Source organism: Elephas maximus, chromosome 3 (genome assembly GCF_024166365.1).
Source record: "Elephas maximus indicus isolate mEleMax1 chromosome 3, mEleMax1 primary haplotype, whole genome shotgun sequence".
NCBI lineage: Eukaryota > Metazoa > Chordata > Mammalia > Proboscidea > Elephantidae > Elephas > Elephas maximus.
In genome coordinates this window covers 125,542,484-125,570,133 of record NC_064821.1, presented here as the reverse complement: position 1 = coordinate 125,570,133, position 27,650 = coordinate 125,542,484, and the positions used below count along the sequence as shown (strand labels likewise).

At 40.6% G+C, this 27,650-nt stretch overlaps 1 protein-coding gene across 7 annotated transcripts in view; it reads left to right on the top strand.

Moving 5' to 3' along the window:
- Positions 1-2,903: 2,903 nt before the first annotated feature.
- The window catches only part of ZZZ3 (zinc finger ZZ-type containing 3), a 115,915-nt gene continuing 91,168 nt past the window's right edge, over positions 2,904-27,650 (top strand). For 2 of the 7 annotated variants that reach the window (XM_049875588.1, XM_049875584.1), the window contains exon 1: positions 14,812-16,479. Coding sequence is in view for 1 of the 7 variants with exons in the window: in XM_049875589.1 (XP_049731546.1) it covers positions 2,919-3,262 (344 nt within the window). In the remaining 6 variants the exon portion in view is untranslated. Of the gene's footprint in view, positions 3,263-10,850; positions 16,480-27,650 lie in introns of those variants that run through there. The other 5 variants (XM_049875589.1, XM_049875585.1, XM_049875587.1 and 2 more) reach the window with 5 other exon arrangements.

Genomic DNA, 27,650 nt, shown 5'->3' with positions numbered 1-27,650 from the left:
GATTCCAGTCTATCCCCCTAGAGGGCTCTAACTGCTGAGTAGATGATTCATGTCTGAAGTGTGTAAGTTTGGCAAAATTATGGAGGCATAATTATTTATGATGGCAACTATTCAGGTATAGACTTGTTCCCAGACAAACCCTTAGTATTTAAGTTCCTTCAATTCTGTCACCCACATGAAATTCTGCTACAGGAGATGTGGGTCTGAAGTGCAACACTGCTTATGAATATGGCAGCAGGTACAGCTCTTCAACAGGAAAGTCATGGTGCAACTCAGGTTGAAGACTATTTTCACTAGCATAACAAAGCACTTTCATAACTTACTGGTGTAAAACAACAATATATTTTCACAACTATCAAACAGTATCATTAATATCACACACCAGTAAAATTTTGATGATGACCATTCAAAAGCAGCTGCAGCAGTATATCCACAGGGAACTGCCAGAAATTCAAGCCGGATTCAGAAGAGAACTCGGAACCAGGGATATCACTGCTGACGTCAGATGGATCCTGGCTGAAAGCAGAGAATACCAGAAAGGTATCCAACTGTGTGGATCATAACAAATTATGGATAACATTGTGAACAACGGGAATTCCAGAACACTTGATAGTGCTGGTGAGGAAACGACACATCATGTGGTAGTTGTTCAAACAGAACAAGGGGATACCGCATGGTTTAAAGCCAGGAAACGTGTGTGTCAGGGTTATATCCTTTCACCAAACCTATTCAATCTGTATGCTAAACAAATAATCCAAGAAGCTGGACTCTATGAAGAAGAATGGGGCAATCAGGATTGGAGGAAGACTCATTAACAACCTGCGCTATGCAGATGACACAACCTTGCTTGCTGATAGTGAAGAGGACTTGAAGCACTTACTGATGAAGATCAAAGACCACAGCCTTCAGTATGGATTGCACCTCAACATAAAGAAAACAAAAATCCTAACAACTGGACCAATAAGCAACATCATGATAAAAAGAGAAAAGACTGAAGTTGTCAAGGATTTCATTTTACTTGGATCCACAATCAATATCCGTGGAAACAGCAGTCAAGAAATCAGAAGATGCATTGCATTAGGTGAATCTGCTCCAAAGGACTGCTTTCAAGTGTTAAAAGCAAAGATGTCACCTTGAAGACTAGGGTGCACCTGACCCAAGCTATGATGTTACCAGTCGCCTCATATGCATGCTAAAACTGGACAATGAATAACGAAGACCAAAGAATTGACGCCTCTGAATTGTGGTGTTGGCGAAGAATACTCAGTATATACCATGGACTGCCAAAACAACGAACAAATGTGTCTTGGAAGAAGTACACCCAGAATGGTCCTTAGATGCAAGGATGGCAAAACTACGTCTCACATACTTTGGACATGTTATCGGGAGGCACCAGTCCCTGAAGAAGGACATTATGCTTGGTAGAGAGTCAGTAAAAAAGAGGAAGATCCTCAGTGAGATGGATTCACACAGTGGTTGCAACAATTATCTCAAGCATAACGAGTATCAGGATGGCACAGTACCGGGCAGTGTTTTGTTCTGTTGTACATAGGGTCACTATGGGTCGGAACCAACTCAATGGCACCTAACAGCAACCATGGGTTGCCTGGGTGGTTCTGCTCCATATGTTGACGACAGAGGGCACTCATAAGCATTCAGCTTGGAGTTACGCTGTGCCGGAAGGTCCAAGATCTTTCACGACTAGGGCCTTAGTACTGTTGGCCGAGGTACCATATTTCCTCAAAGCCTCTCCATTTGATCTAATCTCCGAGGCCTCCCATTTGGCAGGATAGCTTGATCTTCCTTATTGCACGTCAGTTGGGTTCCAAGAGAGTGAAAGCAAATTTTGCTGTAAAGATTACAGCTTGGAAACTGTACGGGGCAGTTCTACCCTGTCCTATAGGGTCGCTATGAGTCGGAATTGACAGCAATGGGCAATACTGCTAGATTAAGGAGCCCTGGTGGCACAATGGTTAAGCACTCAGCTGGTAACCAGTTTGAGGCTGAAACCCATCACGTGCTCAGGGCAAGAAAAGACCTGGCGATCTGCTCCCATAAAATTTACAGTGTAGGGAAACCCTATGGGGCAGTTCTGTCATATAGGGTTACTATGGTTGGAATCGACTTGATGGCATACAACCACCACCACTGGATCTGATATTTTTGGAACATAATTTTCAAATTATCAACAGGGAAAGAAGATTTAGCTTAGTTTTTCCACAGCACAGAGCAAATAAATCGTGAGGTTCTCTATGGTACTATCAACCCAAGCTGGATGCTTATCTCCATTAATGTGTGTTGGGCTTTTCTGGCATGGTCAATATTATTGTTTGGTATGGCTTGATAGAGTATTTATCGAGCACTGCTTTGTGCCAGACACAGTTCTGAGCACTGGGGTTATGGCAATGAACAAAAGTGAGAAAGTCCCTGCCTTTAAGGACTAATTCTTGGTTGCAAGGAGACCAACATGTAAATAATGTCTGGAAGCAACAACTGTTAATGAATCATTAATAGTAAAACAGGGTAAAGAGAGTAACAGCGGTGATGCAGGTGTGCTATTTTGGATTAGAGTGGTCTAGGCAGCTCTCTGATGTTGACCTGTGAGCAGGGACTTCAAATAGAAATCTGCAAGTGTTCTAGCCAGAGGGAACAGCAAGCGCAAAAGCTCGCATGTTTCAGAAATAGCCAGAAAACCAAAGGGATGAGCGAGGGGGCCGTGGGCTTGGAGATTAGGTAGGCAGGAGCATGTATGATACATGTACAGATATTTCCCTAGATTGAGACCAAAGTGCTAAGGGAGCTAAGGTTTACAATCCTCGTGAGAAGTCACAAAGGGCAGGATGAAGCGGACTTCCAACAGCGGAACTACGGGGACGCCTTTTCTCCATGGGTAGGACCCAGCCAGGCTGCCGCAGGAGATGGACTTGGTCCTGCACTCCGAAGACCGAACCTCGCCTGGGGCCGGGCCCCGGGCCCGGGCGCTGCACGGGCCGCGGTTACCAGCAGGCGGTGTAGTGAGCGCGCCTGCAGCCGCCGCAGCCCTCCTGTCCCAGCGAGGAGAAAGGAGGGGACCGGAAGGAGCCGCTGGTGCTGCGGGAAGTGGCAGGAGCGGGAGGCGGGGACCCACCTGGAAGCGCCGCAGCGCCGCTGTCGAGCTTCCTGCGGCAGCGGCCACCCGAACAAGTGCCGTGGCAGGGGCGGAGAGCGGCCACGGCGGCGGCACCTCCCCGAGTGGCCCGCGGCGCCCAACCCCGCACGAAAGGTGAGCAGACGCTCTGGGCACGTGGCGGGGGCCAGAGGCGGAGGAGGGAGAGTGGAGGGGGAAGGGACACCAAGCGGCAGTCGACTCTCGGACCCGGATTTAGAGCTGAGCGCAGGCGGGGGGGGCTGGAGGAGGCGGCGGCAACTGTGGCGACGGCGAAACCCCCACGTGGGGCGGGGGTGCGCGCGCACGTGTGCGCGGGCGAAAGGGGGCGGGGAGGGTTCTAGAGAGGGTGACGGGCGCGCGCTTGCTCATTCGCGGCCACGTGACTGGTACGCACATAATCGGTGTCCACGTGACAGGCAAGGAGGCCGGCAGAGGCGGAGGGCTGCGGTGTGTGTTTAGAGTAACCGCGAGCACTGGGAAGTTTTAGGGTTCTTTGTTGCTTTTCTTCTCGATTAAGGGAATAGGATAATAAACATCAGGCAGTAAAACATTTCCTATACTTTCTATGTTTTGCACATTATCTAGTACGGTAATTAAAACACTTTCTAGTTTCTAAGTACTGATTTTCAGAACCGCCATGTTGGTTTTAGAGGAAACTCGCGAGATGCTACTGGGTTTGTATCGCGAGATCTCCAGATTCTCGCGGGTCCTTGTTGGCAGAAGCAGTTGTCCTGGATGGCGGAGCCTTGGGTTCCGGGGGCCTGAGACCCACAACTCTCACAAGGCAAGTTGTTAGGGAGGGGCTGAGGGCGAGTGCCTCTTCGTGCCGGGAGACGTGCTGTGTCAGCTTCCTCTAGCCTTGGAGGGAGTACAGTTACCCTATTGAGGCTACACGATTCTCCCCACCCACTGCGGGCGCTCTGCCACCTGCAGAAGCGTACGCTCCTCTCAGCCCGGGCTGCGTCTCCCCCGCGCGGTGGTAGTTCCACCCCCGTCCCACTCACTGGAAGTCCGGAGCCGTGATCGCGCAGACGTGATGATTCCATTGGATGCTGTTCCTCATCCTTTCAAACGTTCTTTTAGTTTTTTTCCTTGTTGCCGTTCTCTAAAGTACTCTAGATCTGTTAACATTCTGTCGTTTATTTTTGCTGCAGTACCTTTCTCCACGGGCCATTCTCAGAACACCTAAAACAGAATGCCTTCCACCTCTGGGCATTTATTCCCGTTTATATGGTCTTTGATAACTTCTTCATAATTGTAACTTTGTATTTACAACAACTTTTGGGCAGTATTTGGAGGGGTTTCTTATCTCTCTGATAGTAGTTGATGTCAGAATAAAATCGTTCTTTAATCTTTTTGACCGTGCCCGTTAACTTAAATTATCGGTAGAGTTTTGACTTCTGTGTTACTTTGATGTTTAGGAATGGTTATTTCATGTTGCATATATAAAGAAATAGTGGAATGTTTTAGGGCAAATTTTTAATTAAAAACAAAATGACTTTTCATACACTTTGGTATTGAACTCAATTTTTCCTTAAACAAGGTTGACGTCAAATTTATTTTCTATTCTCCAGTGTCTTATAAAAAATGAAAGTATAACCTCTTTTCATATTCTTCAGCAGTGTGTAGATTCTGTTTAGTATTCAGAGTGGTGAGTTCATTATTAAAGTGATCAGATAACTAGATAATCCACTCATAATTTTTTTAAACTACGAAAGTGTTATTTACGTTTACACTTAATAGAATATATAGTGTAAAAAGCACCTTACTGCAGTCTGACAAGTTCCCTTCTTCAGTCTTAAATCTCTGCTCCTAAGTAATCACTCTTAGCGGTTGTTGTGTATTATTCTAGATATTTTTCATATTTTAGTTTTCTTTATGAAAGGATAGGATAATGGAAAGGTGTTATATATTACCAAACATTACAAAAAAAAAAAAAAACCTAAACGTTCCCGTTGAGTGGATTCCGACTTATAGAGATTCAGACTCCTAGCGACCCTATAGGACAGAGTAAAACTGCCCCATAGAGTTTCTAAGGAGCTGCTGATGAATTTGAACTGCCCACCTTTTGTTAACAGCCAGGTGCTTAATCACTCTGCCACCAGGGCCCCACCACCACATTAGCAACCAATACAAATAGACTGTTTTTCTACTCAGTTAAATTTTTATTTAATGGCATATGCCTTTGTTTGGACTCATGCATGGTTAGGTAGAAAGTAAATTTTTTGTTTGCACAATTTTTTTGTGTTATAGTTTTGTGAAAATATCTCTAGCGATAGCATTATTATTTTTGTCAGAGATAATATAGTGTGCAGCAGTCTTTGTCATGCAAACCGCTTTTATACTTACTAATAAATACGCAAAAATAAAAGGACCATGTAAAATCATACATGTGAATATGACTCTTGGACTGCAACAAAATTTAACTTGTATGTTGGTAGCTTTGCACAAAAAGAAAGCTCTTGTAAAACAGAATTTAAAGAAATAGTGTTTTATAACTTTTGAGTTTTGTATTTTTATGTTTACTCCTTTTATATTTATTTTTACGTTTAAATATTTGTTATGTTACTTAGGTTTAAAATTGTAACCCAGATATGCATATGAGTTTTTCAGGAGTTTAAAAGTTTATCAGCTTAAAGTAGTAGTTCTGACCATTCGAATTAGTGAACGCAACTGGAGAGATGTAGGTGTATCAGTAGTTAATACAAACATGTTGTGTGCCATTGAGTCGATTCTGACTCATAGGGATGCTTTATAAGAGTATAACTGCCCCAGGGTTTTCTAGGCAGTAACCTTTATGAGAGCATATTGCCAGGTCTTTTCTCCTGCAGAGCTGCTACCGGTGGGTTCGATTTGACTTTTTGGTTAGCAACCTAGTGCTTAATCATTGTGCCATCAGAGATCCTTAATACAAACATACTCAAAAGTTGGTAAGCAATTGTCATTTTGTGATTGTCCTTTTTTTGTATTTTTTTTTTTCCCAAAACTTATCAGCAGTGTTACTTACCAGATCTGTCATGTTAAAAGTGTCCAATCTTTATGGAGAGTCTGATTGTCTGTTGTAACAGTATAAGTAGGAGTGTTGAAGAATAGAAGTGAGTATTGCTTGAGAGGTATGATGTAGGATAAGAGGTAAAGAAAACATAGGAGTGTATAGGTTGATACTGAAATGGACTTAAGAGAAGTTGCAGAGAAAAGAGAAATACAGAAAGCTTAAGGAGCCCTGGTGGCACAGTGGTTAAGTATTCAGCTGCTAACCAAAAGGTTGACAGTTCAAACCCACCAGCCCTTCCTCAGGAAAAAGATGTGGCAGTCTGCTTCCATAGTGATTACAGCCTTGGAAACCCTATGCGGCAGCTCTGCTCTGTAGGGTCACTGTGAGTTGGAATTTCCACCGAAATGGGTTTGGTTTGATTTGGTTTTGGTTAAGGAGTCTTGATGGTGGAATGGTTTAAGTGCTTGGCTGCTAACCGAAAAGTCAACTGTTCAAACCCACCAGTGGCTCCAGACTCACCAGAGGCTCCATGTAGAAAATACCTGGCAATCTGCTCTGTAAAGACTACGGCCTGGGAAACCCTGTGGGGCATTCTGCTCTGTCCTGTAGGGTTGCTATGAGTTAGAATCTACTCCATGGCACACAACAAAAGTGAAGCCAGAGCTATGTGTCCAAGAATAGACAGGCTTATGATGGTGGGAGGGCAACTTCAATTGACCAAAAATTAGAATCAGTATTTGAGTCAAATTTTTCCTTATTAAATAATTCCACCCCCCAAATTGCTTGATATTACCAGTCATAGAAGTTAGCAACTTTAGTTGAAACTTTGTGAATTCTTTATTTAGATAAAATTTTGTTGAATGCATTATTAGTATTTTTAGAAGTAGGAAATCCTGAAAATGACAAATAGTTCCAACATCACAATTCTGCAATGCCCTTTGCAAAGTGATTGACAGAGTTTAGCTTGGTTGGGTCTTTTGTAGTCCATATATGAATCTGATCAACCCATGAATCTGATCCATGCAATCATACATGTTCCTTACCCTTAGCATGTTTTTGGTAGTGAGTCTTGGGAATTACCAGTCTTTTCTGAACACTAAATTATTTGAGGGAGTTGGTAGAAATATACTGAGAAATCCAAGGAAGAGAAGATGTGTCTTACGTGGTTTGAGTCCACTTGAGTAAAACTGAAATAACCAAGAAATTTTATTTTCCTTGTACTCAATTATTATAGCCATAGAAGTGATTTATGAGAGCTAATGAGCTTCATTAATCAGGAAATTAGTATCAGTGGTAATAACAGTACTGATTTGTTCTCACTTAGATTGTTTTTCTTAAGGTCTGTTATAATGCTAATTTCTGTAGACTTCTAACTTTGTAAACTATACAGTGCAATACTTACAAATCATATGAAGAATATGTATTTTATTTCATACCTCTACTTGAATCAGTGTTCAAGAGTGATTACAGTAAATTATTTGACCAGAAATATCAATGAAACATAGATCTTTTAGTAAAGAGAAATGTGTACCTACATTGCAGGTGCTTAAAAAATATATATAATAACTTGAAAATTCATTTTGAAGTTGTCTGTGAGAAATGTTTGCTAGAAGAAAGACACTGATTTTTTTAAAGCAGTGTTTAATACATATGTGGTATAACTCAATGCCATCAAGTTGTTTCTGACTCATAGTAACCTCGTAGAACAGAGTAGAACTGCCCCATAGGGTTTCCAAGGAGCAGGTGGTGGATTTGAACTGCCGACCTTTTGGTTAGCAGTTGAGCTCTTAATCACTGAGCCACCAGGGCTCCTAGATATGTGGTATAGACTGGTGCAAATTTATGTAATCAATATTCAATAACCACTGTGATTATACTTTAAAAAACACTACCAATAAATATTCGCAAAGTGCTGAGTCTTGAATTCTAAAGCCATGAAGGTATGGACTTTGTTGTTTTGTTTTAACTTGTCCTTCTTGCCTCTTCTCATTTTTCTCTTTAGCGTTTGTTTCTCATTTATACAGATAATTTTTTTTTTGTCAGAGACAAGTTGAGTAACTTTCCCTGTAGAGAATATCACTTTGTGATTAATCAAATCATTCAGTTATTGTTACTTTTTTTTAAATTAACTCTAGTGTATGTATAAGTTAGAGCCAGTATTTCAACTAACGTTTGTTGAGTGCTAGTGACCTCAGCTGTTCAAAACATAGCAGGGATCCTGGACATAAAAAGGCCTCTGAGCCATTAATAATAAGTACAATAATCCTGTCGCCTTTATTTAGAATCTACTAATTTGGGAAACCTTGGTGGCGTAGTGGTTAAGAGTTCAGCTGCTAATCCAAAAGGTCAGCAGTTCAAACCCACCAAGCGCTCCTTGGAAACCCTATGGAGGAGGTTCTACTCTCCTCTAGGGTCACCATAAGTTGAAATCAACTTGTTGGCAGTGGGTTTGGTTTTTTGAATTGGAGTCAATTAACTTTAAATTTTACAGCCCCAACAGGGTTGGTTATCTGATTTCTTAGCCCATGGAAAATCTACAGGGTTAGCCCCTGGAGTTAGGCACACTGACAGTTGAAGTGTTGTGTCATTTCAAGGAAAAAGGAAAAACTTTTTAAAAAATAGGTAAACTATAGAACACTAGTGTTTTAAGGCCATTATATACATCTGTGGAAACCCTGGTCGTGTAGTGGTTAAGAGCTACGGCTGTTCAAATCCATCAGGTGCTCCTTGGAAACCCTATGGGGCAGTTCTGCTCTGTCCTATAGGGTGCTATGAGCCAGAATCGACTTGATGGCAACGGATTTGGTTTTTGGGTTTATATAGATACATGCAGTCCTATAGTCATTCACCTTCTGAAGGAATCAGAATATTATAGTGTAGTACATTAATGTGTCACAGTGATAACTTTAATCATAAATAAAATTTTATTGTACATACTGTGTTTAAGAAAGTAGGAAATTGTGTTTTTTGAAAAGATTGTTATGAAAGTGAACATTTTCAAAGTTTTGTTAATGTGATAAGTTTCAGTTTTCTGGAAAATTCACATGTAGAACTCTTTGATGACTCCGAATAAATATGGTGCTATTTTGTGTGGAATTTTCCTTGTTAAATTTTATTGCATTTATCGATCTATCTATGTCTGTGTGTCTCTCTTTCACCTATCTAATATTTCAGGGGATTATCTTCCAGACAAGGCTCTATTACGTTTAATATGTGATATCAGTAATGAGCAATTTCCTAAAGACTGGCTGATTTGCTAATGAAGGAATTTTCAAAGCAGGTGATTGGAATCAGTTATGTATGATTCCATGCGATTCAGCTCTATACTCTAGAACCCTGATATTGAGTCTCTATGCTTAGTACAGCCAAGTGTCTTGAGGTAAGAAATGTTAAATTTTGAAGTAGATTTTTTTTCTGCTTTGCCTACTTTCTCAGGCTTTCTTAGTATGGTAATTCAAACCTTACTCTTCTTTAGTGATAGGGTGGTGGTAGGTAGTGTTGACTGAAGTATGAAATGTGTGTGTATGTTTTAATGATTTTAAAGGCTAGCCTGAGGACTTTAAATCTTGGGAATAAATATGACCATTATTAGCGTTTTGATATTTTTTTGATCATTTAAAAATGTATCATTTACATAACTAGATAATACATCTGTTTTCATGTCTTGCTTTTTTTTTTTATCCGTTAGGTAACACTGTCGCATTCTTACAGTGAGTCTTCATAACCATCTTTACGAATGGTTATACAATGTTTCATGTGGCAGATGTATCATATTATCCCTTGTTCTAATTTTTTACATATAAACAGTGTAAAGAATGTATTTACAGATGAGACATTTTTTGTATCTAGTATTATCTCTTCAGTATATTGCCAGAAATGACGTTCAGGAACATTTTAAAAACCCTTAAAACATTGCCATGCAGTGGATATTGGTGAGGGTTGTACAAGATTATTAACGTAATTGGTATCACTAAATGAAACCCTGGTGGCCTAGGGGTTAAGTGCTGTGGCTGCTAACAAAAAGGTCAGCAGTTCCAAACCACCAGGTGCTCCATGGGGCAGTTTTACTCTGTCCTGTAGGGCTGCTATGAGTCAAAATTGACTAGATGGCAATGGGTTTAAATTGTACATGTGAAAAGCATTGAGTTGGTAAATGTCGTATTATATGTATTTTTACAACAATAAAAAGACTGGGGGGAGAAAACATTGCTGCAGTATTTATCAAAAGGGATCAGTGGGTCTTGCTTCATACCTCACCAACTTTAAATATTATAACGGCTGTTAATTTCTTAAGGTGTAAGACATATTGTATCACTTTATTTCTTTGATGGCTACTGATGTGAAACATGCTTAATGTATTTCTCTTGTGGATTTTTAAGATATAAATTAAAAATTAATGTAATCAAACTTCATCTTCTAACTTTGTTCTACTCTCAATCTGAGAAATTCTTCAGAAATGTAATGAATAAACACTATTAAATCTATTAAGTAATCCTTTATTTTCCCATTGGTTTAACATGCTTCATTTTTACATTTTGAATGTTTTATTTAATTTTATCCCAAACTTTAAAAAGTATTAGTATTGTTCTTTAGATGATTCTTAACACACGTTTAGTGTCTTCGCCTTGATTTTCTTTTTACTGCGGTGTTTGTTTTCTTACTGATTTTTTTTATTGTGATGAAAATGCAATGTAAATGCCATTTTAACCATTTTCGAGTGTACATTTTAATGGCATTAATCATTCAGTGTTGTGCAACCAACGTAACTTTTTTCCAAAACATTTTTGTCATCCAAACAGAAACTACCTATTAGTTACTTCATATCCGTCCACCTAGCCATGATAACCACTAATCTTTTTATGTCTATGCATTTGTCTGTTGTAGGTATTTCATTTAAGTGGGATCATGTGGGAGAAAGATGTGGCAGTCTGTGCAAAGAAGCCTTATGGGGCAGTTCTGCTATGTCCCATAGGGTTGCTGTGAGTGGAAATGGACTTGACCGCTATGGGTTTGGCTTTTGGTTTTAGGTTAGGGCTTCAAACTGGTTCAGCCTACAAAATCAAATCGAAACGGACCTGAATTTTTAAAATTTAGGTGAAGTGAAAGGGTAACTGGAACAGGAAGAATTACAGGTTGAAGCCCTGGAATGGGAGACTTGGAAGAGGCGTAGTGAACCTTTTCGGGAGCCTGATGTGGGAGAGTGGACTACTGCCAGGACTGGGGAGAGTGACACATACTCAAAGCAGTGCGGTCAGCCGCCATCTTTGAACGGGGCACAGCTGTTTCTGACTCTGCCGATCCAGAGATTTGGTTGCTATGCAATGCGCGCGCTGCCCTTATTTTCTAAGTAGGAGATTAAGTTTCTAGCAGGGCTTTGACCTGTAATTTTTCCTGTTCTGGTTATTGTTCGGTTCACTCAGCTTCAAAATGTGTGCCCATTCGGGTTTTGCTTCATTGTCCGTGACTGAACAGGACAAAACTGGTTCGAAACCCTGTTTTTGGAAGGTTTATCCATGTAGTAGTGTGTACTACAACTTCATTCCTTTTTATGGTGGAATGATATTCCATTGTATGAGTATACTACATTTTGTTTATCCATTAATTTTTGATGGACAGTTGGGTTGTTTCTACCTTTTGGCTACTGTGAGTAATTCTACAGTGAACATTAATGTTCAGGTATCTTTTTGAATCCCTGCTTTGAATTCTTTGCGTTATAAACCCAGGAGTGGAATTTCTGGGTCGTAAGGTAATTCTGTGTTTAACTTTTTGAGGAACCACCAAATTCTTACTGATTTTAAGAGCACTTTATAAATTGAGGACAATAAAGCTCATTTTTTACAACACTGTGTTATAATTTCATTTTAGCCAAAATTTGAATTTTTTCCCCATACTCCAGAATTTAGTAGCATTGAATTACATAATTTCTCCTTCTTTGAGCAGAGACAAAATACGAAACTATTTAAAACTACCGTACTAGAGGTTATAAACAGAAAGATTACTTTGGTACATTTTGTAGAATTAGATCAATTAACTTCCAAGATCAAAAGTTTAGGATGTGTGCTTAAAGTATTTCCTTTTTAAAACGGCAGTATACAATTTGACATCATATGCCTGTAATATATTTAATGAAAACGTGCTAATTAGCAGTTGTAGGAATCAAGTTACAACATCACAGTATTTCTTCAGATGTTAAGAATTGGACATCTTAATGCACTAAGAGTACATTTACTGCAAGTTAATCATGCATAATGTAAGAAGTTCCAGGTAAGCAGTAGTGAGGACATCTGTGCCACAGGCAGCGTTTTGAATATTGAAAGTTCTTACTGTTTATAGTGCTGTGGGTTTTTTTCTTTATGACATAATTTTTCAAGATCTTAAAATAATTGGAAAAAAGGTATTTGCATTTGCTTGCATTTTAAAACAGCGATGGCCCCCAATGATTATTTTATTATATAATTACTTTAGCATACCATATTGTTAGCAGGTTGGTGTGGTTACATTAATGCTGGGGAGAAAAGTCAAATTAAGTAATTTGGTCAATGTGAAGCCATAATAGATAATTTGAAAATGTCTGTGTCCTGTGTTTGAGGATCACATAAGAGAATTGCAGATGAGGAACTTGACGTGATGAAATTTCCTTTGATTTTTGGGTGGGATGAGATTTAAAGGGATTAGAACATAATTTATACCTTCTATTTCTTCCTGAGTCCTGTTTCCCCTTGAGGGGTGAGTTGATTTTGAGAAATAATCACTGAAGTGGTTCAGGAAATGGGAGTTGCAAATGGTGTTCTAGCACTATTTACCCCCTTCCTAGTTATTTTTTTATTGGCCAGAAATTCAGGGAAAATAGATCTTGCGTTTCTTGTACACTTCTGCCATTAGAAAGCAAATTTATTAGTTTCATAAAGTATAATAATGCTTTTTGGTTGGCTTGACAGTGTTATAAAGGAAGTTACTAAGGCTACTTCTCTTGAAAAAGGTACGTGTCAGATGTAAGATTTATCTACTGATAGCCCTTGAGGAACCCTCTTATCCTCTGTATTAACTCTCCACTTGCCATCTCCAAATCTGTAATTCTTATCTGAACCATCTTCACTAAATATAAACATTGTTAGGTTGTTTTTGCAGTAGTGTGTTTTAGTTTTTCTAAGGGAGAAACTGCCTTTTTTTTCTTTTTTTTAAAAAATGTAAACGTGATTAAAGTATAATACACAGGGAAAGTACTCCTAAGTGTAAAGCTCAGTGAATTTTTTACAATGGGAACACACCTGTGTAGCCAGCACTCAGAAGCAGAACATAATCAGAACCCCAGAAACTCCCTTGTGTCCTATTCTGGTCGCTAAACCTCCTTCCCCCGCAAAGGGAAACCACTATTATGATTTGTGATACTATAGATTAATTTTGTCTGTTTTTGAACATAGAGTCATAGAGTGTATATTTTTTGTTGTCTGCTTTTTTTTGCCCAACATTAAGTTTTTGAGATTTATCCATGTTATTGCATCTTCACCCTTTTTGATCAGAGTAACCTGAGAAACTCTAGAACTCAATTTAACTTATACCTGAAGGGGTTGGCAGTTTTTTCTCATGGCATTCATATTTTCCAAGAACTCTGTCTTACTTTCCTAGGGCTGCCATAACAAAATACCGGAAAGTGATGGCTTTGAAGAACAAATTATTTTCTCACAGTTCTGGAGGCCAGAAGTCCCAGTCCAGGGATATGCACGCTTTCTGTCTGCTCTAGGGGAAGATCTTTCCTTATTGGTCGCTTGGAGCGATTCTTGGCTTGGAGGTGTATCTTCACAAGCTGTCTTTCCCTTGTGTGAGTCTGCTTCCCTGTCCTTAAGTTTTATGAAACACCACTCAGAAGGGATTAGAATTGGGACCTACCCAAATCCAGGATATTAATTTATAACAAATGTAAAACTCTGTTTCCCCAAATAAGGTCACATTCACAGGTACAGGGGTTAGGATTTCAGCATATCTTTTTTGCAGACAAGATTAAATTCATAACCAACACCTAGGAGGGGACATCAAAGAAAAGTCTTTTTTGCTTTCAGACTGGGTTGTAGACCCTCTTTGTGTTTTATGCTATTTGGGCAAACAGTATGCTTTTAATTTGTCATTGATGGCCTACAATAGTAATTTTGCATTTCTTTTTCCCGTTTAAAAATTTTGTTTGAAAAGTTTGGTACAACATTCTTGACCTGCTGATAGCTTTCTGGACTTTTGTCCTGTGACCTGGCAACTTTCTTTTCACTCTCTGAATTCCTCAAGCAGTGATTCCCATTCTCATTTTTATGATACCTTGTGGTATACTGTTTTTTCCGAGTATGTGGTGAATCACCTCCCCTCCCCATAAAAAAGCCCCAATTTAAGTTTAAGCCATTTTACTTTAAAATATTTTTATTTATGAACAGTACAACATTGTGGCAGATTATAAAATTAAATGATAGACAACTAAAAAATTGAGAAAAGCAAAAGAGCCTTACCTAGTAACCCCTTTCAGTTTACTTAAAGTGTAACTGTAACTGCAACTTTGTTGCCAGGAATTCTTTTGTATGTTCTTTTCTAGCCCTCTCATTTCACTTTTTTATTTCTAAAACAGATTTATTACTGTGTTCCTGTACATAATTTTTCTTTTGGCTATGGTTAGCCTGTCTGATACATTTAATTTCTTTTATAAACTAATATTGGTTACTTTCAGTCATTAATTGTTAGAGCTAGTTGTTGAAGTTATAAATTTTGTTCAAGAATGAATTAAGAGTAACGCATACCTAAACTTTGGATTCTAGTTGTCTTTTATTTGTTGAACTTTTGTGGCACATTTCCTTCCGTGGTTAGTAGAATTGAAGCAAGGAAATTGTGATTCAGTTATAGCTATAAGGTAGTGATTATCAAACTTCAGCATACATCATAATCGCCTGGAAGGTGTTTTTTAATTTTTTATTTCTTATATAGATTGCTGGGTCCCACCCACTCCTAGAGTTTCAGATTTAGTAGATGAGGGAACCACACGCTGAGAACCATACTAGGGTATAGTACGGGCACCTGCATTCAAAACAAATCCACAGGTGGTTCTGATGTATATCCTAATTGGGAACCATTGATCAGCAGTTGTCAAAGTATGGTTCTGGGAATAGCAGCAACTTGTTACAAATACAAATTCTCTCAAACTCAGGAGGTGGAATCCATAAATCTGTATTAAACTAGCCCTGCAGGTGATCCTGAACCCAAAAAATCAAACTCATTGCCGTCGAGTCGATCCTGACTCATAGCAACACTTTAGGACAGAGTGGAGCTGGCGCATAGACTTTCCAAGGAGCTTCCTGTGGATTTGAACCGCCGACCTTTTCGTTAGCAGCCCAGCTCTTAACTGCTGGGCCACCAGGGGACTCCCAGGTGATTCTGATGCTGCTAAAGTTTGAGAAACGCTGCTTTGAGGAGATCAGGATCCCTGGTGGCACAGTGGTTAAAGTGCTCAACTACTAACTGAAAGGCCGTTTCGAACTCACCAGCCGCTCTGTGGGAGAAAGATGTGGCAGTCAGCTTCCTTAAAGATTGACAGCCTTGGAAACCCTATGGGGCAGTTCTGCTCTGTCCTGTAGGGTTACTGTGAGTTGGAATCAACTTCAAAGCAGTGGCTTTGGTTTTTGGTTTTGGCCTCTAGATCTTTGTAACTCAAAAGTGTGGTTCCTTGACACCTGTTTGGGAGGTTGTTAGAAATGCAAATCTAGGCCCCTTCCATACCTACTGAATCAACAGTCTCGTTTTAACTAGATTCCTAGCCAGTTCGAATGCATATTGAAGAGTGAGAAAGAGCGTTCTAGATGATTTTATTTTAACTTTATTGAAGTTTTAGTAGTAATTAAAATTTACGAAACATTTGCTTTGTGCTAGGCATATAGGGTCACTATGATACAGAACCTACTGGATGACACCTAACAACAACAGGCATATGCTAAATACTTATATTCATTATCACCTGATCCTTACAACATCCTTATAAGGGGGTTACCGTTATCCTCATTTTACAAATGAGCAAATTGAAGCAGAAGGTTAAGTATCGTTCGCAGTGTTAATGTAGATCCTAAATTCAGAGCTTGGGATTTAAACCTAAACGCTCAAAGTGCTTTTGGAGCTTGAGGTGCTATCCTCGGGAGTATTTGTGTGTGTGTATCCTTCCTTGCTGTTCCGGCACTGTAGTACAGATTGTATTTTAATGAATTATTTGTATCACATTTTATAATTCTATTTGAATTTTCTTCCAGGTCTTATATTCAAGGACTATTTTTGCCAAAATAATGTGTTTTGGATACCAGAACAATCAGAACTGAAGGTAGCTGACTTTGACTTTTAAAAATAGAATTCTTTAAATTTATTCATCAAGATCTTGTCGTTCTAGACTCTTTGTTGTTTTATGTGTTTTATTTTGGTGTGTAATTTAATGCGAGGCGGCTTTTACAGATTAGTATTTCAGATAAAACTTGACACAGTGATAAATGTCACATGTTCAAGGACTGTATTGGTTTATTAAAGTGGACTACAGTGCAGTTCAGTACCTAGAGGCACTGATGAGCTAAAATTATGTTTTAGGATTCAAGTAAGACATGCAGGCTTACGGAATAATAAATGTTGGTGTTAATTTCAAGGGAGTAATATAAGGAAGGTGTCTTAGTTTCTTAGCGCTCCTATAACAAATACCACAAATGGGTGGCATTAAAGAACAGAAAAAAAATTTTTTTTTCCTCACAGTTTAGGAGGCTAAACCAAAAAAAAAGCCAAACCCATTGCAGTCAAGTCGATTCTGACTCATAGTGACTCTATAGAACAGAGTAGAACTGCCTAATGGGGTTCCCAAAGCTGTAAATCTTTATGGAAGCAGACTGCCACATCTTTCTTCAGCCGTACGGCTGGTGGGGTTGAACTGCCTACCTTTTGGTTCGCAGCCGAGTGCTTTAACCACTGTGCCACCAGGGGTCTTTACAGTGACTATACCACTTTACGATCGTAACAGCAGGGAATGAGGGTTCCTGTTTCTTCACATCCTTGCCAACACCCGTTTTCTGTTTTTCTGATCATAGTCAACCCAGCGAACGTGAAGTGCTATCTCAATATGGCTTTGATTTGTGTTACCTTACTAATGACCCAGTTTCCTCATATACATGCGAAAGCTGAGGAATGAAAAAGGAAGATGGAAGAAGAATTAACATATTTGAATTGTGGTGATAGGAAAGAATATTGAATGTATCATGGACTGCCAGAAGAAAGAACAAATCACTTTTAGAGGAAGTACAGCCAGAATGCTTCTTAGAAGCAAGGATGGCAAGACCACTTCTTGCTAACCCTTTCAAGACCGTTAGGAATTAAGATATCCCACCCATTTGTTATGCCTCCTGATTTTAATGTGTTTAGCATCAAGGAGGGAACCTTTTGAAATGTGTGAAACTCAAGAACCCTGAGCTGGAGCCTCATTTTTTGTGTAGACTGAGCATTGTCTTAGGTGATGCCTCCTAGATGTGTGAATTTTCTAAACTTTTGACAGGTTTGCCTTTGTTTCTGTGAGTTAAGCTTCCTCATTATGTTTCCCAGTTACTATATTCTTATGAGAGTATACTTATTGTGAGAATAAGCTATTGCCAGCCTTCAGTCATAGTGGCCATTTTCTCCTTGACGCTATTCATTGTTTCCAGGTGTTACCAGCTCCCTGCTTTTCTAGCTTCTGAACAGTAAATAATGTTTGAAATAAGAAATAATGCATTGCAGTCGTACTTTTCAAGAGATTGGAACTCCTGTAAGTTGTTCTTACCCTACATTCAATCTTAGGGCCCAGTCATTGCTTCCATATGTAGCAGGTGGAATGCACAACGGTAAGCAGTTCCACAGTATTCCAGGGCAGCTGTTTCTGCTTCTTAGCTGTTAGTACTGCTTTTGTCATAATGAAGAATACCTAGTAGTGGTAATTTTCCTGAGATTCAAATTCCTTTAGTTTTATTGATTTGACCTGTCAGTACTGCTTTTGCAGTAATGGAAAATACATTGCAGTGGTCATTTTCCCATGGCTGTAAATCTTTACTGGAGTAGAAAGCCATACCTTTCTCCCTTCAAAGTGTCCTGTAGGGTTGGTATGATTAGGAACTAGCTTAATGGCAATGAATTTTGAAATCCTTATCAGCTGTAAATTTCCTTCTGAGCACTGCTTTTGCTGTGTCCTGGAAGTTTTGATATGTTGTGTTTTCATTTTCATTCAACTCTTAAGTATTTTCTGATATGTCTTTTGATGTTTTTCATTGACCTTTTGGTTGATACTGTGTTATTTAATATCTGTATATTTGTATATTTTCCAGTTTTCTTTTAGTAGTTTGTAATTTCACAACATTGTGGTTGGAGAAAATACTTCATATTATTTCAGTCATTTAAAATTTATTGAGATTTGCTTTGTGACCTAATATGTGGTCTGTTCTGGAGAATGATCCCTGTACACTAGAGAAAAATGTATATTGTACTGTTCTTGGATGTAATGTTCGATATATGTCTGTTAAGTCTAGTTGGTTTATAATGTTGTTCAGGTCCTCTCTTTCCTAATTGATCTTTCTAGATGTTCTGTCCATTATTGAGAGTCTTGTGTTGAAGTCTCCAAATATCATCATAAGAACTATTTTTCCCTTCACTTCTTTGAGTGTTCGCTTTGTGTGTTTAGGTGCTGTGATGGTACTAAAAAAACCAAACCATGGTGACCCCAAATGGAGCAGAGTAGAACTGTGCTCCATAGGTTTTCAATGGCTAATTTTTTAGAAGTAGATTGCCAGGTCTTTCCTCTGAGGTACCTCTGGGTGGACCTTTTGGTTAGCAGCCAAGAACTTTAATCATTTGCAGCGCCCTAGGACTTTTCTCTGATGTTAAGTCCATACATAAGCATAATAGTTATATCTTCTTGATGAATTGACCCTTTTATCATTATATAAAACCCTTTGTCTCTTATAACAGATTTTTATTTTAAGGCCATTTCGTCTGCCACCTCTACTCTTTTTGGTTACTATTTACATAGGATATTTTTATGCATCCTTTAACTTTCAGCGTATTTGTGTCCTTGGGCCTAAGATGTGTCTTTTGTCAATGGCATATAGCTGGACTATGTCTTTTAATCCATTCTTCTGCTTTCTGACTTTTGATTGAGCGTTCAGTCTGTTTACATTCTGTATAATTACCAGGAAGGAAGGACTTTGTTCTTCCATCTTATTTGTTTTTGTGTGTCTTAACACCTTTTTTTTGTGTGTGTATTATTATCCCTAATGCTACAAACTTCTGTGTTTTGTTACTTTTTTTGTAGTGAGCCATTTGGGATCCTTTCTCCTTTCCTTTTGTGTGTGTTTTTTAGGTATTTTCTTTGTGGTTACCGTGAATATTACATTTAACATCTTGCGTTTATAACAACCCGGATTAAATTGATACCAGCTTAAGTTCAGTGACATACAAAAACTCTATAGCCATATGGTCCTTCCACCCCTGTTTATGTTGTTATCATTAATTACATCTTTATCAGTCATGTGCCCTTTAACAATTATAAATTTATTCTTGTTTTTATGCACTTGTCATTATAAAGCATGAAGGATATAACAATTAGCAACTAAGAGTGCCCTAAAACATGTTCTTATGCTTGCCCATGCAGTTATCTTTAATGGAAATCTATATGTATGTGGCTTTAAGTTAATTTCTATTGTTCTTTCTTTCCCATCTGAAAGACTCCCTTTAGCCTTTACTGTAGAGGCTGTCTCGTGGATTTTGAACTCTCAGCTTTTGTTTTTCTGGGAATGTCTTAATTTCATCGTCATTTTTGAAGGACAGTTTCTCTGGGTATAGTATTCTTAGCTGACAGTTTTTTCTTTCAGCACTTTAAGTAGTCATTGCCTTCTGGCCTCCAGAGTTCCTGAAGAGAAACTAGCACTTAATCTTATTGAGGATCCTTTATACGTGACTATTCACTTATCTGTTTTTAGGATTCTCTCTTTATCTTTTGTTTTTGAAAGTCTGATTATGATGTGTCTTGGCATGGATATCTTTGGGTTTATCCTACTTGGAATTTGTTGAGCTTCTTGGATTTGTAGGTTCATGTCCTTTGTCAGCTTTGGGAAGTTTTCTGCCCTTATTTCTTCAAATATTCTTTCTGTCCCATTCCCTCTCATCTTCTGGGATTTCCATGATATATATATTGGTTTGTGGTTTGCTTGATATTGTCCTGTAATCCATTAAACTGTAGTCAGCAGTTTTGAGCCTTCTTTGTTGCCCTTTAGTGCCTATAGTTTTGACTACCTTATCATTCAGTTTGCTGATTTTTTTCTTCTGCCTGATGAAATCTTTTGTTCAGTCCTTTCAATGAGTATCTCATTTCAGTCACTGCCTCTTTTAGTTCCAGTGTTTGTTTTTTTTTTATAGTGTCTATTTCTTTTTTATTTTATTGTGCTTTAGATGAAAGTTTGCATCTCAAGTTAATTTAAAAAATTTACATATAGTGTTTTTATTTAAATTGTCACTTTGTTCATCATTTTCCTGATTTCCTTTATTTCTTGGCCTGGGTTTTCCTTTAGTTCTTTGAGTGCATTTAATATCATTTCATTATATTCTTCCAATCTGTTCATAGACGTGATTCCATGCCCTTCATCTTGTTCTTTTAGATGAGACATCATTTCCATTTTTTGGTGTGTCTGCAATTTTTCGTTGAATCCAGGACATTAGAATTTTACAAGATGTTACCTTTCTCAATTCCACGCATAATTCGGTGTTTTTGGCAGCACTGTTTCCTGTGAGAAACTCTTAGACAGACAGGACCTTCAGACTTTGCTTATTACTTCCTCTTACTCTCCCTGATAGCACTTTCCTTCCTTGAAAGGTTCAAAAGGCCCAGACCAGAGTTTCAGTGTTCCCAGGCAGGAGAGAGTATGCAGTGATCAGTCACTCCACCAGGTAGTTCAGCCTTAATCTTTGCTTATCCCTGTCTGTCCTTCTTTGCTGTGTTTATGTCTTTTTGGGTCTCCAGAAACTGATCAGGAAGCCTAAGACATGAACAACCAGCAGTGCTCAGTGTAGCCCTCCATCCTTATTCAAAGCTCTCTCCCCTGCTGTGTGATGGCCTACTTATCTTGTAGCCAGACCTTGGGTCCCTTTGCATACATAGGCAAGCCATGGATCAACTGGAATCATGGCAGCCATTTGTCCATGTTGCTGGAAGGGAGAGAGATAAGCACACCCCAAAGAGACCACCAGTGAGTTCTGTTAATTTCAGCTGGAGGTTGGGACCTTTCTCTGTCCTCAGGCAAGTGGTGTATTCACTGGAGACGTGAGGTTTGCTGGAGTGGTCAGTGTGCATGTTGCACTGCAGCCTCTGGACCATGGCAATGGGAGATACAGGGCAGAGACAGGGAACAAAGAGCTTTTCCTACCATATAGAACTTGTCATTGACTTGGGTTCATTTGCAGCTTTTTGCTGCTGTACTCTGCTCACAGATTTAGAGTGCCTCTGGACCAGGCACAGATTTCTTGTGTTTATCGGTAATCTTTGTTTTGATATGCCCAGATAGGCTGGTTGCGTGAGCTAGTTTGATTATTGGCATATGTCCTGTCTCCAGGTGGCTAGAGCTGTTACTAGGTATGTAGATTCAACCCAGGTGCCCAGCTCGTCGGTCACTGAGCGTATGATGCAGGCTCTCACCTACAGTCCTAGATGGGCAGGGGTGATTGGAGTAGGCACAGGTACCTGGCTGAAGTAGGGGGTCATGCTCTGATCAAGGCAGAGGGCTGACTTCTGCCCCTGAGTGTCTGGGTAGGAGGTGTGTCCCTGCTCCTTAGAGCGTGTAGGTAAGTAGGTTTTGCAGCCAGACTGTGGGCACCTAGTGTTGTTGGCTGTAAGGACTGGAAGTCACCACTTATTCTTGGATCCCTGTCACAGGTGGCTGGGTGGAATGGGTGGAGCCGCCAGTCCTCAGGCCCCTGATGTGGATGGTGAGGACCCTGCTTAATGGGCAGGGCGGTGTCAAGTGTCACAAGTCTGCCACTCCCTCTTATAGCAGATACAGATGAAAATAGGGTTCAGGTATATAACCTCGTATACTGTGCTAATGAGGGCCTGTGCTGTTGAAATGGCCCCACACAGGTCTGTGCAGGGATGAAAGGCATTCAGAGTCCATGGACCCCTAATGCCTGTGCCTAGGCAAAAGGGCTGTGCTTACCCTGAGTTCCCAGCTTAGGGGATCTGGCAGATTATTTTTTTCCTGTTTGTTAATTTGTTTCCTCTCCAAAGCTGGGAGAATGGCCCAGGGCGTGTGTGGGGTCCTACTTTTGGCCCAGGGAGTGCATTAATCTCTGAATCTAGCCATGGGCCAGGGCAGAAGGGGGAAGGAGCAGGTAAATGGGAGAGAGGTATTTCCCAAAAGGAGGGTTTTTTTTCTTTTGATCCTCGCAGTAGTTTAGATGCTTGTACCCATCTTTCACCGATCAAATGCTGCTTCTCCACAATTCTGGAGGTTTGAGCTGACTCTCCACCACCTGGTCTTTCCTGATGTGGAAAATGCATCCTGAACGCCACTGCTTACCTCATCATTCATGCCAGCCAGTCTGGCTGCAGGGTGCCAGTACTGGCCAGGTCAGGCCTGGTAACTTCGCACTGCTTCTGAACTGTCTCTCAATCCCCCTGCTGCTCAGTCTGATTCCTTAGCTTTGTCTTTGATGTTCAGGGCTCCTAGATTGTCATGTATAATTGATTCACTTGTTTTTTCAGGTCTTTGTTGTAAGAGGGACTACAGGAAGCATCTGACAGCCCCGCCATCTTGGCTCCACCTCCCATTAGTAATCTTGGGAGGGTCAAGAACCTAGATCTAACTCATGCTACCAGCTTCCCAGAATTCCCCAGCCTTAGGTTTTTATAGTTGTATGTAAGACTCTTTCAACACAAAATATCTCAGTAATATCTTTGATAGTCTTAGTTTGATATAATTCTTAGTTTTAACCAGTCAATTAACTGAAAAATACATAATAATTATATCAGAACTTTGGAATAGTTCTTGTTTTGCTGGCAATTTAATCTCTTAAAAGATTACTGTCTTGAAGAGAGTAACTGGTGTGGAATTGATTCTGACCATACAAGCAAGAATGGTGAAGGATATGTGCAATTAAACATTACTGAACATATTTTTTGGGAAATGGACCCATTTTATAGTCTTTTTTTGTAGTGTAAAAGGATCATGGGCTTAGAATCAGGTTTAGGTCCTGGCTCTAGCCCTTTGAGCTGTATAACTTTAAGCCTTTGTTTTCCTCCTTGTAAATAGATACAATACTTTCTACATAGGTGGAAAGAGCTCTGTGTCTTATTGACGGTGAAAAGACATTCAACGATGTGGTTCTTTAAAAACGGCATGGTAGAGGCATCTGACCTCCTCTAACTTTACAAGGGGGAAGGAGAGTCAGGATCGACAGCCCAAGGCTGATTCCTATGAGGCAGAGGTCAGGCATACCTCCTCTTGCCAGCCCTTTTTACCAGTTCTAACACCATTTGTCCTTCCTATGGAGCACTCTACTTCTCTGCTGAGTTTGATAATTCATTGCAATGGCCATGCAGAACTCAGAGACAAAATTCTTGATTATGGGGTTGTTAGGGAAGTAACAGGTTACAGCTCAGGTTCAGGAACACTCAGGATACAGTTCTTCGGATTAAGACAGTCCCTTCTCAGCTGTACCTCCAGGCAGATCTCTCCCTGGCTCTTGGCCCCTCAGCCCCTTGGCCTGGCCTCTGTCCTGCTCAGGCAAGAGTTAACAAAGCTCTTTTAGCTCTGCCAGTAGTGCCCAGAGACATCCCACCCTGCCAGTATGTCTCCTGCCTGAAGGTGCTCAGCTTTCTAAGCTGTGAGCTGGGAAGCCCACTGTATCCGTCTCCTGCTGTTTCTCTGCCACTACTTCTCACCGTCTTTGATGTTGCCAGCTTTCTATAGGTCTCCTGTTCCAGGAGCTTCTCAGCACAGGGATCCTGGGTCCAAAGGATGTGCCCCAGTCCTGATTCTTCTTTCTTGATAATGGTGTCTTCCCACCTCTGGGGTGGCTCGTGTTAAGCCTAGCCGGATGGTAAAACTACCCAGTCTCTTGGTGGGCCACAGTTACCTTATTTGCATAATCCCACCTTATTGCTTGTGTGGAAGTTACAAGACCGTGGCAAGAAAGGCCATATAAAAGCAGTCCATCGTACCACTGGCTGCTCTATGGCTTTTCTAGCAATGGTTCTTTCTTACTTGGAGGATAACTTTGCCTCCCGGTTAGTTTATCCGTCCAAAACAGTCATTAACAAATTGATCTTTCACTGGGGCAAAGAATCCTCAGGGTGAGTTTAGTCAGGTACCAGCCATTCAGGTCTTCTGCAGGCGTCGGTCTGATCTGATCAGGTTCTTCAAAAGTCACCTCAGCTCCACCCTTCTGATATCTGATAAAATTTAACTGAGAGAAGATTATTCCCTTGCTTTGAGCCTTATGAGGTGTCAGCACAGCAAAACCCTCAAAGGCCTTTAGATTCAGCCAATGTATTCCAGTCCCGCAGTACCTCACCCTTAGTCCACTCTTTCATACTCGGAGCTTCTACAGTTAGATTTTACAATCACAGTTTTACAATCAGTATTAATTGTTAATTAATTATCATTAATTGTTGACAATTAGTACTCATAACTGAATTCTGTAATCCTATCAATATCTTCCCCCACCTTCTCTTAGCTAGATCCATCAAAGAGGAACCTGTTCAGTAGAGATCTTCCTTTGTCTCCCTCATTTTAAATCTAAGCACACTCAACAAAAGCATGTAAGCCAGCCACTTCATGACTTTATGCCCCTTCCACCCCCCACCCCCCACCCCCGTTTTGGTTAACCAGTGTTTAAATTGTCCATCCCTATTAAACCAGTCGTGGCATAGTGGTTAAGTACTACAGCTGCTAACCAAAAGGTCAGCAGTTTGAATCCACCAGGCATTCCCTGGGAACTCTATGGGGCAGTTCTACTCTATCCTGTAGGGTTGTTATGAGGTGGAATTGACTCAACGGCTGCGGGTTTCGTTTATTTGGTATCAAACCAGTACTCTTAAGAGACAAACATGTTCCTTGGTCTCTTGAAGAATATTCTATTCCACTTGGAACTTGGGGCATCTACATTCATAAGCAAAGTCCAGTCCAGAGCAGGCCATCAAATTGCAGAAATCGACACCATCTCATGGTAGCAGACATCTTCCTCTTCACTTGGTTGGTTCTTAGCTCATCCCTAGCCATCTAGACTAGGTCACAATGGCTACTATCAGTAGGCTTGGGAGTTGATACACACCTCCTAGCACTTCAAACTAGCCAGCCCGTTCTTTCTTTCTCATCCCTAGCCCCCGTTGGCTAGGGCAGGGGGCACCAATGGAACGTGTCCAGACTCAGCCCGTCTCTTCATTGCTGTACCTACCCCACTTCTACTCATTGAGTGGACCCAAGTGGTTACCACCAGTGAGCCTACCAAGGTTTTTACTCACGGGCTCCCTTATAGCTTCCAGTTCTAGAAGGAGGGGTTCTTCTGATGAACACTGACTTTTCCTGCCTCAGTGCATCCAAAGATAAACTGTTTATCTGAAATCCAAAAAGCACACAAGTCATTTTTTGTAGGTCCTTCCTTCAAATGCAAATCTTAAATTTCTCAGCAGTTCTGAGTAGGCCTGCATGTCTTTTCAAATGCAAAATTTCCTGACTCTGAAGGGTTAGGGTGGGGCTCAGGTATACACAGGGCTACGGCATTGAAATGAACAGTCCGTTTCTTTCCCACAAATCTTAGTTCCTCTTTTAGCATGTCTTATTCAAGTATTGGCTGAAGGTGGAGTTAGACACTTTCTGCAAACTATGATAACCAATATTAATTTCTACCATACATTTAGGACTGTTTCACAACACTAGGTAATATCCTTAGTACATTAAAATAAACAAAATCTAAACGCATACCCCTTTTTAAACCATTCCAGTTTCATCTTCTCTGCCCCTTGACTGTCTCCCCATCCCTATGTATATGGCCTTGGGCCTCTGGCTGGGTGGAACCAGAAGACCTTGGCACCCTCTCAGTCATCCCTTTTAACTGGCCTGACCCTTGCTCCAAGGTACTGCCCTGAGCTGTAGCATAACATCTCTCACTTTCCTTTCAGCCATTGCAGATAACAACTGAAGTAGCCATGAAGAATCAAAAGTTTGACTTCTCACGCCCCTTCCTTCTTTCTCTCACAAAGTCCCATGCTTCCATCAGTCTGGAGCCACTGTCGTGATCCCTGCTTTTGACACCAACTGTAAATAATGGCGTGGCAGAGGCATCTCACCTCTTAATTTCACAAGGTGGGAAAAGAATCAAGATCAGCAGTCCGAGACTGATTCTTATGAGTTGGAGGTCAGACATACCTTTCAGACATACCATCTCTCCCAGCCCTTTTTACCAATTCTAACACTGTCTGTCCCTCCCACAGCACACTCTTACTTCTCTAACTTTGATAATTTCTTGCAGTGGCCACATGGAACTCACAGGCAGTACTCACAATTACGGATTTATGGGGTCTGTTAGGAAAGTAACAGGTTATATTACAGTTCAAGGTCAGGAGCAACTCAGGATACACTTCTTCTGATCAGGACAGCCCCTTCTCAGCCATACCCCGAGGCAGATCTCTCCCTGACCCTTGGCCCCTTGGCCCCTTAGCCCCTTGGCTCGGACTTTTCCTTGCTTGGGCAAGTGTTACAAACCTCTTTTAACTCTGCTGATAAGTACCTAGGGGCACTCAACTCTTCCAGTAAGCCTCCTGCATGAAGGCACTCAGTTTTCTAGCTCCATGGGCTGGGAAGCCGACCTCACTGTCCCCTTCTGGTCTCCTGTCTCTGCTTCTCCCGTTTCTCTGCCACTGCTTCTCACTGTCTTGGTGCTACAGCTCCCTCTTCCATCTCCTGGTTCCAGAAGCTTCTCAGCACAGGGATTCCAGGTCCAAAGGACGCATTCCACTCCTGCCTTTTCTTTCTTGGTGGTGGTGAGATCCTTTATTCCCACCTCTGGGGTGCCTCATTTTAAACCTAGCAGGATAGCAAAACTGACTAGTCCCCTTGATGGGCCACAGTTCCCTTAATTGCATAGTCCCACTTATTATTTGGGTGAGAGTTACAAAACTATGGCAAGAAAGGCCATGTAAAAGCGATTCATCGCACCGCAGGATACTAACAAGTTATAGATAGCGTTGCGAAGAATGGGAGTTCCAGAACACTGAATTGTGCTCATGTGAAGCCTGAACACAGACGAGGCGGCAGTCACTCAAACAGAACAAGGGGATACTATGTGGTTTAAAATCAGGAAAGCTGTGTGTCAGTGTTGTATACTTTCACCATACTTATTCAGTCTGTATGCTGAGCAAATAATTAGAGTAGCTTGGACTATATGAAGAAAAATGTGGCATCAGGATTGAGGTCTGTGATATGCAGATGACACAGCGTTGCT